This window comes from Toxoplasma gondii, chromosome VIIb (assembly GCF_000006565.2).
Source record: "Toxoplasma gondii ME49 chromosome VIIb, whole genome shotgun sequence".
Classification (NCBI taxonomy): Eukaryota; Apicomplexa; class Conoidasida; order Eucoccidiorida; family Sarcocystidae; genus Toxoplasma; species Toxoplasma gondii.
In genome coordinates this window covers 2464-14907 of record NC_031475.1, presented here as the reverse complement: position 1 = coordinate 14907, position 12444 = coordinate 2464, and the positions used below count along the sequence as shown (strand labels likewise).

General features: G+C 51.3%; 2 protein-coding genes across 2 annotated transcripts; both read left to right on the top strand.

The window, feature by feature from the left end:
* Nucleotides 1-2122: 2122 nt before the first annotated feature.
* TGME49_264250 (hypothetical protein) lies at nucleotides 2123-5553 on the top strand (the record flags this gene model as incomplete). Its single annotated transcript, XM_018781362.1, has 4 exons — nucleotides 2123-2238; nucleotides 2825-2889; nucleotides 3220-3287; nucleotides 5377-5553. 4 exons carry the CDS (start codon nucleotides 2123-2125, stop codon nucleotides 5551-5553), a joined length of 426 nt encoding a protein of 141 aa, XP_018637197.1.
* Nucleotides 5554-5699: 146 nt separating this feature from the next.
* TGME49_264260 (hypothetical protein) lies at nucleotides 5700-7665 on the top strand (the record flags this gene model as incomplete). Its single annotated transcript, XM_018781363.1, has 3 exons — nucleotides 5700-5950; nucleotides 6087-6091; nucleotides 7517-7665. The coding sequence occupies 3 exons, from the start codon at nucleotides 5700-5702 to the stop codon at nucleotides 7663-7665; spliced, it is 405 nt and encodes a 134-aa protein (XP_018637198.1).
* Nucleotides 7666-12444: the final 4779 nt, after the last annotated feature.

Sequence of the window (12444 nt, the reverse complement as noted above, 5' to 3'; positions counted from 1 at the left end):
CATGTACCGTGTGTTGACATGGCTGACGCGTTTCGAGGCGTTAATGAGCAGGGGCCGTCGGGCACCCTCCCGTTTTCGCAGGGAGCACGTGCAGTCGAAAATGGGTGTGAACACTTCTTACTGGAGACTGAGCTCTTGTGGTGAATTCCCGCCTTGCTTCACAGGATGTAGGGAGACGTCGGAGGTTTGTGCGCAATTGTTGAATAAGCGGTGTCTGTGAAGGCGAGGGTAAATGAGTGACGCGTTCGTGCACGATATCGGGGTCTCGCATACGCGACAGGAGTTAGGCAACAGCAGGTCGTTGCTTTTGGTGGGACCGGGTGTTTGCTCGTGGAATTGGCTGAAGAGGAACTGCGCGGGTGTAAGGAGTGGCATGGCAGTGGATCCTGTCGCCGCTCGTTGACAGTGGTGCTGCATCCCAAAGCGGCTTCGTGCACCTACTCCACGGATAGTGAGAGGCAGGAAACTGCCGTCGGGACAGCCACAGCGTTGTAGCGTTGGGTGATATGTGTCCGCTAGGCAGCATGTTCACGGGTGTCAAGTCTGGGCAAGCGCGTTGGAATCCGTTTCTGGAAGCGAGTTCCTAGAGGGAGGAGAGGCGACACGTCGACGCCAGAGCATCGTGGTGGGTAGTGTATTTTCTCAGACGGAGCTGGGTGTCTATTCTGTGAGCTGCATTGTGTTCTGCGGTGCTGTCGTTTCTGTGTTCAGCTCCCGCTGGTAGGTGAAATTCGATGTTGACGCCGAAATGCGAAAGAGGTGTTTGGGAGCGCGGGCGAGTTGTGCGTAAAATGGACCAACAATAGGAATGTGTCTGTGTGCATTTGCCACAATCACACGTACACTGCGCGACTGGATGTGCGGCGTGGACCCTGATCACGTGCTGATTGTCGGGGGTCCTGGGGCAGGTGGTTGGGTGGCAAGGCGGACTCGTGACGTCGGCACTGGTGCATAATTGTACGCATATGTCACACGTTATTCAGTTGAGGCGTTTCCCATGAGGGGGAAGCTATAGGAATGTAATGGAGCGGGCGATGCTTGTTGTGAGGTCGTGGTGTCGACGGAACGTTCCCGTGATGTTAGGTGTCTCCGTCTCCGTGGGACTTCGCCACCGCTAGCATGTTGTGTCGGAATGAGATTCTGGGGAGAATGACAGATGTGTGGCGTGAGGTGATGTGTGTGTGGTTGAGAGTATGTAACGTGACGTCAAGTGTGGGGGAGCGCGTTGGAACATGCTTCTACCAGCACCCAGTGCCTACAGGGAGCTGGGGCGAGACGCCGACGGCAGACAAGCAGGACCGCTTTTGTTATTTGTCACACAGAGCTGGATGTGCTCACAGTGTGCCCCGTCACCTGGTTCCATTTCACTCGTATTCAGCCACCGTCGGTAGGTGGTCAGGGCTGCGGTGTTGGCGGCAATATTCGAGAGAGTTGTTTGGGAGCGTGGGCGAGTTGTGCGTAAAATGCTCCGACGATAGGAATGTGTCTGCGAAACTGGCTGTGCGACGTGGTCCCTGACCATATGTTGATCGTTGGGGATCCTTGTGCAGGTGGATGGATGCCGAGGCGCTTTGCTGGCGATGTCGTCACCGGTGGCTTCATGTGCGCATATGTCACACGTTATTCAGTTGAGGCGTTTCGCGTGAGGGGGAAGCTATAGGAATGTAATGGAGCGAGCAATGCTTGCTGTGAGGTCGTGGTGTCGACGGAACGTTCCCGTGATGTTAGGTGTCTCCGTCTCCGTGGGACTTCGCCACCGCTAGCATGTTGTGTCGGAATGAGATTCTGGGGAGAATGACAGATGTGTGGCGTGAGGTGATGTGTGTGTGGTTGAGAGTATGTAACGTGACGTCAAGTGTGGGGGAGCGCGTTGGAACATGTTTCTAGCAGCACCCAGTGCCTACAGGGAGCTGGGGCGAGACGCCGACGGCAGACAAGCAGGACCGCTTTTGTTGTTTGTCACACAGAGCTGGATGTGCTCACAGTGTGCCCCGTCATTTGGTTTCGGTTTGCTCATTTCAGCGGCCGTCGGTAAGTTGTTTCGTCTTCGCTGTTGACGCCTAAATTCGAGAGGTGTTTGGAACCGTGGGCGAGTTGTGCGTATACTGGACCAACCATAAGAATGTGTCTGCGTCCATTTACCACAATCAGACGTACGCTGCGCGGCTGGATGTGCGGCGTGGACCCTGATCACGTGCTGATCGTGGGGGGTCCTGGTGCGTGTGGATGGGTGCCCAGGTGGGTTGCTGGCGATGTCGTCACCGGTGGCTTCGTGTGCGCAGATGTCACGCGTTATTGAGTTGAGGCGTTTCGCGTGAGGGGGAAGCTATGGGAATGTAATGGAGCGGGCGATGCTTGCTGTGAGGTTGTGGTGTCGACGGAACGTTCCCGTGATGTTAGGTGTCTCCGTCTCCGTGGGACTTCGCCACCGCTAGCATGTTGTGTCGGAATGAGATTCTGGGGAGAATGACAGATGTGTGGCGTGAGGTGATGTGTGTGTGGTTGAGAGTATGTAACGTGACGTCAAGTGTGGGGGAGCGCGTTGGAACATGTTTCTAGCAGCACCCAGTGCCTACAGGGAGCTGGGGCGAGACGCCGACGGCAGACAAGCAGGACCGCTTTTGTTGTTTGTCACACAGAGCTGGATGTGCTCACAGTGTGCCCCGTCACATGGTTTCGTTTTATCGGTATTCAGTCGCCGTCAGTAGGTGGCCAGGAATTCACTGTTGACGCCTAAATTCGAGAAGTGTTTGGGAGCGCGGGCGAGTTGTGCGTAAAGTGAACCAACAATAAGAATGTGTCTGCGTCCATTTACCACAATCAGACGTACGCTGCGCGGCTGGATGTGCGGCGTGGACCCTGATCACGTGCTGATCGTGGGGGGTCCTGGTGCGTGTGGATGGGTGCCCAGGTGGGTTGCTGGCGATGTCGGTAGTGCTGGCTTCTACGGATATTGCTTGTGTTATTTCAGTGGAGGCGTTTCGCTTGAGGGGGGAAGCTGTAGGAATGTGATGGAGCGAGATTGGGTTTGTGTGAGATCGTGGTGTCGACGGAAATCGGCAGGGGTGTGGTGTGAGGTGATGTCTGTGTGGTTGTGAACGTGTGCTGATGTGAAGTGTGGGGGAGTCCGATGATATTCGTCTCTAGTAACGAGTGCCTCGCAGGAGCTGAGGGAACACTCCGGCGCCAGAACAGCGCGATTGGTTTTGCTTTTCTCAGACGGAGCTGGGTGTCTTCACACTGTGCCCCGTCACCTGGTGTCGGTTTGCACGTTTCAGCCGCCGTCGGTAGGTGGTCAGGAATTCGATGTTGACGCCGAAATTCGAGAGAGGTGTTTGGGAGCGCGGGCGAGTTGTGCGTAAAATGGACCAACAATAGGAATGTGTCTGTGTGCATTTGCCACAATCACACGTACAATGCGCGACTGGATGTGCGGCGTGGACCCTGATCACGTGCTGATTGTCGGGGGTCCTGGGTCAGGTGGTTGGGTGGCAAGGCGGACTCGTGACGTCGGCACTGGTGCATAATTGTACGCATATGTCACACGTTATTCAGTTGAGGCGTTTCCCATGAGGGGGAAGCTATAGGAATGTAATGGAGCGGGCGATGCTTGTTGTGAGGTCGTGGTGTCGACGGAACGTTCCCGTGATGTCAGGTGTCTCCGTCTCCGTGGGACTTAGCCACCGCTAGCGTGTTGTGTCGGAATGGGAGCGTCTGGGTTGCGCGACTTGAGGATCCTCACGTTTACAGAACAGTCGAGCCAGATGCTCATACAACTGTATGTGGAAGAGAACGTGCTACACGTTCCGGTCATTCAGTGGTATGTGGCGCCTTTTTTCATCGGCGCAGCAACTGTTCTTGTTGTTCCTGCTTGTTGAAGGGTGTGGTCGTGCAAGGGCCGGAACGAAAGTGCTGCGTGACGTCCTTCCTCTTCGGTCTGTCGCATCCTCCCTGCTATTCATCCGTTGGTGACTGTGACAGTCTTTCGTGTGCCTGCAAAGTTTCCTGAGCAATTCTGCGCACAAACCTGGTTTTCAGGAGTACAGAGATGTCCTTGGGGTACTTCCTGATCCTGACGACAGCGATCGTGTCTGGCAAGCCCGGAAGAAGTGTACGCGGGCTGGTGTACGCGGGCTGGGTACCATGTACCGTGTGTTGACATGGCTGACGCGTTTCGAGGCGTTAATGAGCAGGGGCCGTCGGGCACCCTCCCGTTTTCGCAGGGAGCACGTGCAGTCGAAAATGGGTGTGAACACTTCTTACTGGAGACTGAGCTCTTGTGGTGAATTCCCGCCTTGCTTCACAGGATGTAGGGAGACGTCGGAGGTTTGTGCGCAATTGTTGAATAAGCGGTGTCTGTGAAGGCGAGGGTAAATGAGTGACGCGTTCGTGCACGATATTGGGGTCTCGCATACGCGACAGGAGTTAGGCAACAGCAGGTCGTTGCTTTTGGTGGGACCGGGTGTTTGCTCGTGGAATTGGCTGAAGAGGAACTGCGCGGGTTAAGAAGTGGCATGGCAGTGGATCCTGTCGCCGCTCGTTGACAGTGGTATTGCATCCCACAACGACTTCGCAGATCTACTTCGTGTGCACCTCGACCGCCGTCGTGCTGCAGCTGCGTGGCGGGAGCCGTCGGTTGTACCGGGTAACTCCGTGTCGCTACAGAAGTCAACAGTGTGGAGAAGGCTCGGAGCACGTTTGTGGCAAGGAATTGTGGGTGACTGCGTTTGTAGCAAGTACATTTTGGAGCCGGGCGTAGAAGTTGCGGCGCCGGCAGCGTAAAAGTTTTGAAGGGTTTCAAGTGCATGTGGATGTGCAGCCAGTGTGACCGCTTAGTATCTGGTTCTGCGAGGCTTTCAATTCGTATGTGATCCGAGGCTCATCGCGGAGTACTTCAGGCGCCGCTAGGACGCACGCGTTAGGCGTTTTTTAATTGTCACCCTAAGCACGGCGGACAGAGTGCTCGACACTGTTAAATCGTGGTATGAGGATGACGATAGATAGGTGACGATGACGACGGGATAACACGGTGTGGCGTGTTAACCGTATTATTGAGCTCATGCCTTGATACGGGAGCGAGAAGCCTTGCAGCGGAATGCGGCTTGCCATATCTACTCGAGGGTCGTTGCGAGGAAGGGGATTGTGCTGTGAGAGTAGCGGCAGAGATGTGGCCTGTGGTGATGTTTCCCCTCTCAACGGTAGGTTGGTCGATGTAATGTTTTTGCAGCGCGGGGAAACACTGCTGGTGAGGCAATGTGATTGAAGGCGATCTTACATCGACGTCAGTAATTCCTGACAAGTTGGGAACGCTTTTAAAAAGATGCGGGCGTCTTCACGCCGTTGCTGTCTCCCCTGCTCTATCGTTTCCATGCTCAGCCTGAGGATGTAGGTTGCGAGAGATCTGATGTTGATTCCAAAGTGGGGATAGGAAGCTGGAAAAATCGTGCTCCGGCTTTACAGTGCAGGGTGACAGACCTGAAGCACGACACCACGTCACTGCGTCAGACACGTGTCAGCCACCGCGCTTTTGGCGTTAAAGTCGATGTAGTTTGATGGCTCAGTTGGTTCACAACAGGTAAATAGCTGACGGGGATAAATTTGTCTTGCAGTTGCCGTTCACGCAAGGATGTGGTTGACTTCGCTGCGTAACGCGAGCCGGTGACAAATTTGCGTGTCGTTAGCAGCACCATGGGAGTGTGATGCGCATGGGGGGAGGTGTCAAATATCCAGTGCACCGTGAAGGGAAGCTTTGGAATCGTGAGGTGTTCAGATGTCATTTCGGTTGTTGCGCCATCACACCACAAACACTAGCAAGTATTGCGCGGAAACAAGGCGAGTCACGCATTTCGCTGGGACTGCGTGTAGCAGGCGGGACTGTACTGAGCGGTGCATGTGATACCACAGAGGCTCGAGATGAATCTTTTTTTCGAGTGGAGAATCATCGCATTCCGTAAGCGCTGGCCTGAACCGATGCGGAACTTGCGACTGTTAGAAGATGGTCTATCCAGCGATGGAATCATATACTTGGGGTTTTTCGTTTTATTTGATGACTGGGAAATGTGCAGTTCTTTTTGTTTCTTCTGTAGGACGCGTAAGCACACTCAGGGTCGCGAAAAGCTGTTGGTGAGATGCTGCCGACAGTGGATCAGGTGTATGGAAATTTCTAGGGCGGAATGAGCAATTGTGTCTACCGCGCTAGCAACCCGATTACGCACCCCAAGAGAGCACGAAATGTCGAGGCAGAATTATGAAACTGTTGGAACATCACAATCAGTCGCCGCAGTGTTGGTGTTAGTCTCGCAACTCTCGCCTTCGGGATGGCAACAGAGCAGTGGATAGGCGAATGGAGCTTTCAGGTGGTGCATGTATGAGGAACCCTAAACCAACGCATTACAATGTTTGTATACTTCGTCTCAGTGGTCGTTCGTTTCCACCATTGAAGGGAACAAATGGAGGAAGCCCCCAAAGCGTCTTGACTCTATCGTCGCGTAGAGAGTTTAAGTAGAGGTAGATGGTGACAAGCAAAAACATTCGTTGCTACAATCTGAGCAGTCTCGGAAAATGTTAGCTGGCAGGCAGGGGTGCATGTGTGATACAACAATGCCTTTCAGGATAACCTTCAACTGGCAGATGTACGCTGCAGACAGGTCTGATGTTATGGCAACTCCATACCGTTACCTGCAAAGATCTTCCAGTAGTATAGTGACTCCTCGTGAAGCGATATGCATACATGAGGCCTTTCGCGATCGTGTGACACGTTGAGTGTGTCGTTGGTTTTCGTTATCTACGGACAGCTAACTTCATGTTGGAAATCCCACATATATGTGGAAGCGCGGGTGGAACAGCTGTGAGACGTGCTGGTGAACAGGGATATTTGTGCGTAGTACCGGGCATTCCGAGGTAGCAGGAAAACGAAAAACAGTGTAGGGGACATTGTACTTGTTTGATGGATGGTGGCTGAGAATGTCGTCATCACTTGTGGGTTTTAGAGTATTTGACAAAAAACAGTGACTCAAGATGCTCAAAGGCAAACCATAGTTCTGCGTAAGTGCCGACTGGTGATTCGCAAATGTTCGGGCAACGTAGTAGCTGGGTGCCGTTTCGAGCCACGTACATGAGCTGAAATCATGTAGACGTCGTGGATCACTGATATGTCGAGTATTATGAGCGATGACAGTGCAAGATGCAACGTTTAACCGCCCAAATCGTTCACGTGAAGGGTGCAGAAGACGTCCGGAGGGAACCTGTCGGGGACACGTTCCATTGTGCCGGTGGTGGTTGTCCTCGGGGCGTAGTATTATCGTGGGCCCATGCTCAACCTATCCACACAAGGGGGACATGCAAGGGCACATATAAGTGATGCGTCCAAAACGGCAAGGGGGGGGGTCACGGGCGTCAGTGCGCAGGAAAACGGGTGCCCTGCGCTGCCGTCCAGAGTGGTGGATCGTCATTCGTTGTTTCTGGTGTGTTAGCTGCACTCATGCGATGTTTCCTACGACTGCCCTGTCTATTACAGAACTCAGACTGCTCCGGACAGTGGCGAACCTGCCAAGGATTTCCAGTCACATGAAAGCCAAGAGGAGCAGTAGCCGTTGCAGGCAGATGAAGGAATCAATTTTTTTTATGGCTCGCTCTCTCGCTGCCCATGAACCGGGAGGTAGTTAGGTTGAAACATACCCGACGAGCAACTAGAAGTTTGGTTCTTCTACCCTGTATGTGGCTGGGGCACGGGACAGATGTTCTTCGCTTTTTTTCTTGTGACTATTTGACATTACATAATAATGCCCCTGTGTTTGATGGGTTTCTTTCAATGTGATACATTTGTTTGCAAGGAGACGCCGATCGCAGTTAGTCGGGCTCCAGTACCCTATATTCGGTCTTATCAGGGGAGTACGATAAATATGACACACCATTAAACGTGTCTTTCACTGAATATCGCTTAAAGGAGTTCGTGGTTTCCTTTCGTAGTTCAGTCCTGCAGAATCTGGAAGGGAATCATGGAGTCGACGATAATTTATTTAGTTGACGTGGTGCGTAACGTTGCTTTGCCCGACCTCGTAAACGTGAATAGTAGCTACAATGACATGAATGCACAGTTGAAACCGTGCCACTTGGTTGGTTTCTTTTCCTCGCTCCCTCATAGTTATGACTGTTTGCGTTGCGAGGTACTGCATATTTCATCATGTAGCCTTTATTTTTGTTTTTACTTCAGTATGTTGCTGAGGAGTTCACTGTGTTTTCCATAACATGTGCAACGTCGTACCACTTTGTCGCCTGGTGATGAACTGGCAACCGGGGACAGATGATACCACAGGCAGCAGTATTTGGCAGTCCTTGGGAGGACGAGGTGTAGATTATCACTAGTCCCCTTTGTGATTATGGTGACACGAGATTTTCCCCTCTTTGAAGCTCTGAGTATAGCGTGATTTGCGGGGTGTGTCTCTGGTTGCTGAAGATGGGTTGTCCATTCGAACGTGAAGCTCGATAATGTTTGGCGTTATGAAGCTTGAAAAAAAGAAACATAACTCCTCATTATGTCATGCGCAAGGATTGTTCTGCAACCTGTGTGCAAGGGACGGATTGTTGCAGGACATGATGTACGACATTGTTTTTCGTATTCCATGTCTAAAGGCGTGTCATTTGAGTCACATTCCTGCACCAAACCTCCAATGACAGGCGCTGTGCTTTGGAGAGTACGCAAGGATTTGAATCGCTCTACCTGTTGGTAGATATCTTTTCTTGTTTTCCGTTTTGTCACAGCACCGTATCTGTCTCCCGGGCAGCGCAAACAAGCATCAGCTTTCTGCTAGTATGATGTTTTCTGGCATAGGCTTTCAAAGATATGGTAATGGTAAACTGCACGATGAGATGTTGCTCCCTAGAGGAAGTATGCAAACCCATACAGCAGCCAAAGCGTTCGCAAATAAATTTCATTGCATGACAAGCCCCACGCTCGTCAGCGCATTTGCCTAATATTCTTGGGAGAGTCCCATTTTTTGATGTTTTCTGGAAACACGTGCTACCTCTTAACACCCCAGCAAGTTTTCTTACTGAAACCAATCTCGACAGCACTGTTCTTCCGCCTACTATTGTGTCCCTAAAAACGTGCGGCTCATACGACACCTACTGTCGAAAATGGGAAACATGGGGAAACCTGTATGGTGGCGAATAAACACCCGAGCTAACGTTACATAGGTGCATTGTTTGCTTTTGATCAGGTAGCAACCGAGTTCCACCACTGACCGGAGGAGCAGGAACATCATAAAGTTGATCCTGAAAAGGCAGATGCCAACTCTGCAGGTGAAATGCCATCGTCATGATGCGACACAAGTGCGGTAAACAAATGTGGGTACCGGTACTCAGGGAGGCGACACCAAGCACCGTCCAAAAAAAGAATCTAGCCATACACTTTGACGCCCGAATGGCAGTGGATTTTGTTTTAATTTCATTCGCGAGATAACCAAGCAAATCGCAGTGAACGTATTACTCAGAGAACCCCTCGGGCGGGAGCTTGACTGTGTATCAGACAACCAAGTTCTTTATGTTTGCTGTACACCACCACCCCACTGGACTGCTTAAGACAGCTAAAAGTCCTGGGAGTAATCACCTCTGACACAGGATTATTTATAAGCTTTTTCTGGGGAGTATATACTACGAGTTGGACTACTGGTTTAGATCTTGAAGGTCTTTGTTTACCGGATCCAAGTTCTATTGTGCTCTTCATGACCATCATGTTAAGTGCATTAAGTATAGTGGTATCCAGCGTCATTTCATTCTCAAGAGGAATGTATATGGCTTAAATATCATCTCATCCTGATCGTAATTGCTGGATGTAGCACACCGTTTTTTCCCGAACCGTGGTTATGCTTGAATCACTGTGTGCCACCACCTCCGCGACCAGCCGTCATGCGCTACAATTAAGAGCAACCGTCCTAGTCCGGGTTCTGCGCTTACAAACGGGCGCGTCTTGCCCGTCAAGCAAGCCAGCGTATCGTGCTCTAAAAAACAAATCGAAACCTCACCAACTTCAAGTTGGGAGCACCGCTGAGCCAAAATGAAATCATTTCTTCGGTACATAGCCGCACACATCCCAGTGTATGAACTGATCACAAAAATGAAGAGGCAGCGCGTGGCAGGCATTCAACTATGGCAGACTGCGCCACCACGCAGAAACGTGCGAGAAGTGTTTGATCGTGTGTCGTTGAGCCGTGTTGTTGCGGTAGCGATGTCCATGTCCAGCCTTCGGACGTTTGCGAGAACGAAATGGTGTATTTTGTCGTTCAACGCGAGCACTGCCCCATGGAGAATCCACCAAGGATGAACGCGTCGCGATAAGGGGTCTCCGGATCGGGACAAAAATACTGAAGGTCCACCATGGTAAGAGAGGTACCCGGTGGTCCATCCGATTGCACTCGCCCATGAATTTTTGACGTGTTCCGTGGAGGGCGCCGCACCTTTGGCTGGGGTATAACAGACAACGTATGCAAGAACGCGTGACAAGTGCGTCAGTTTGTACCAATTGCTAGTGCTTTTGCAGCGTCGTTTCTTCTGTACAGAAAGAAAAAAAGTACGAGAGAGCAAGAGGGCGCGTTCTGTGGCTCGACACGAAGATCACACACTGGAGAGGCTACAAACGATGAATGCTGCGGGGTGACGTGCTTTCGGCTTGCGTCAAAAAGAGACCGCGTCCGCTACGTCGTATTCAATAGCTATTGCTCGAGCCAGAGCTCCGATCGCATTCGTTCCTGAATATGCGACGTGCTGTGTGCGGTAGCGTCACACGTTTCCGTATGGAATGCCAGGCTGGCTGGTACATGGAGCATTGGAACTTCGTATGTAGAATTATCCTTGAATGTGAGAATGAGACACGCTTCACTGTCGATGAGTGCCTAGTGCTGTTGGGCTGTCGTTGCTCGTGTACAGGAGGAGAAAGTACGAGAGAGTAAGCGGGAGCGTTCTGTGGTTCGACACGAAGATCACGCACTGGAGAGGCTACAAACGGTGAATGCTACGGGATGATGTGTGTTATGCGGGTCCCCATCTGGTACCCTTGGGCGAGACACGTACGTGGCATCCATGAGATTCTAGCGTGTTTGCCCGCGGCTCCCGCATTACAGTGGAGAATACCAGATATGGATGTGCGTGCTAACGAACAGGGCGCGCGCACCTAATGTCGCGGCACGATGGAATTAGCTTACTTAATTCCGTCGTTTTTGGTTACGGCAATCTCGTATTCTTTGTGATAATGCATCGGCCACACCGTATCCTGAGCTCAACAAAACCGCACAAATCCGGCAACGTATGGTGACCATAGCCCAACAAACACTCCCCCTTTCCATTACATGTATATGCCCGAAAAAGTACTGTGTTCATGTAAATCATAACAGGACATCATGCTAGATGCGTGGGGCCGACGGGCTGATGATTGTGGATGATCACCCTTTTTCATTCCTAAACTGTCGTCTGATACCCCGTTGACATATATGTTTCTGTGAGGAGAGGAGCGGAAGGAGAATCCTGGTGATCCAATTTCCTGACTCTCGTGACAACAATAGGTAATTGGGTGGGTCTACCTAAACTGGAAAGGCTTCATTAACTCGGACTTAGCCTGAGTGCTGTTTATGTATTGTCACATTTTATTTCGTCAGGCGCACCAAGCATCGTCACGAGGAAACCAGTCTTTCGGAAAGAAGAGACATCCAGACGGCAAGATAGGCTGAACCGGTAGGTGAAGCAGCGGTTGAGACCGGGCGGCGCTTCCTGTCTGGCCTGTTTGATTGCCAGTGGCTCGTCTTCGTCGCCGATGTCCCCGGCCAGCGTTGGGCGAGAAAATGGAGGAGAATGACGTGAAAAAGTTCATAATGAAAAAAATATGAATGAAGAAATCACCAGAACAAGCATCATCAACGTGTGATCCTTGTTATCGTGGGCAGCATTGTATTTACATGCGTCCGCGTAGAATAAAGGAAAAGGAGAACATTTTTTTCTGTATGCGTATCGGTGTACAGTACAACATTTTTCCTACTGTTTTCCATGTGCATGGTAAACCCATTCTCATTTTTTCTGCCTGATGGTGGAATAAAAACAAAACTTCACGATGCTGTGACGACAGCGTCTTGCTTAAATGCTAGTGGACCAATAGTACATACGTGGCGATTCCCACTTCTGCCTCTGTCTTCGAAGAAGTACAGATACATGTTTTGTACCCTTCCCAGAAAAGAGATTTATGATAGAAACGGAGGGCAGTAAAAAGGAAGTCTCGAGTCTGTAACGGCGTTTTGTAAGAGCCAACTGGTGAACATCCCTAATCACACATGTAGATACCTCAGTAGCGCTTTTTGTCGCGAAGGAACAACGCGGTTAATGTAGGCAAGCGACTCACTTTTCGTGAACCGTCTCTGGCAGACGGATGCTTGGAGATAGATGCAATAGCTCGCGATCAAA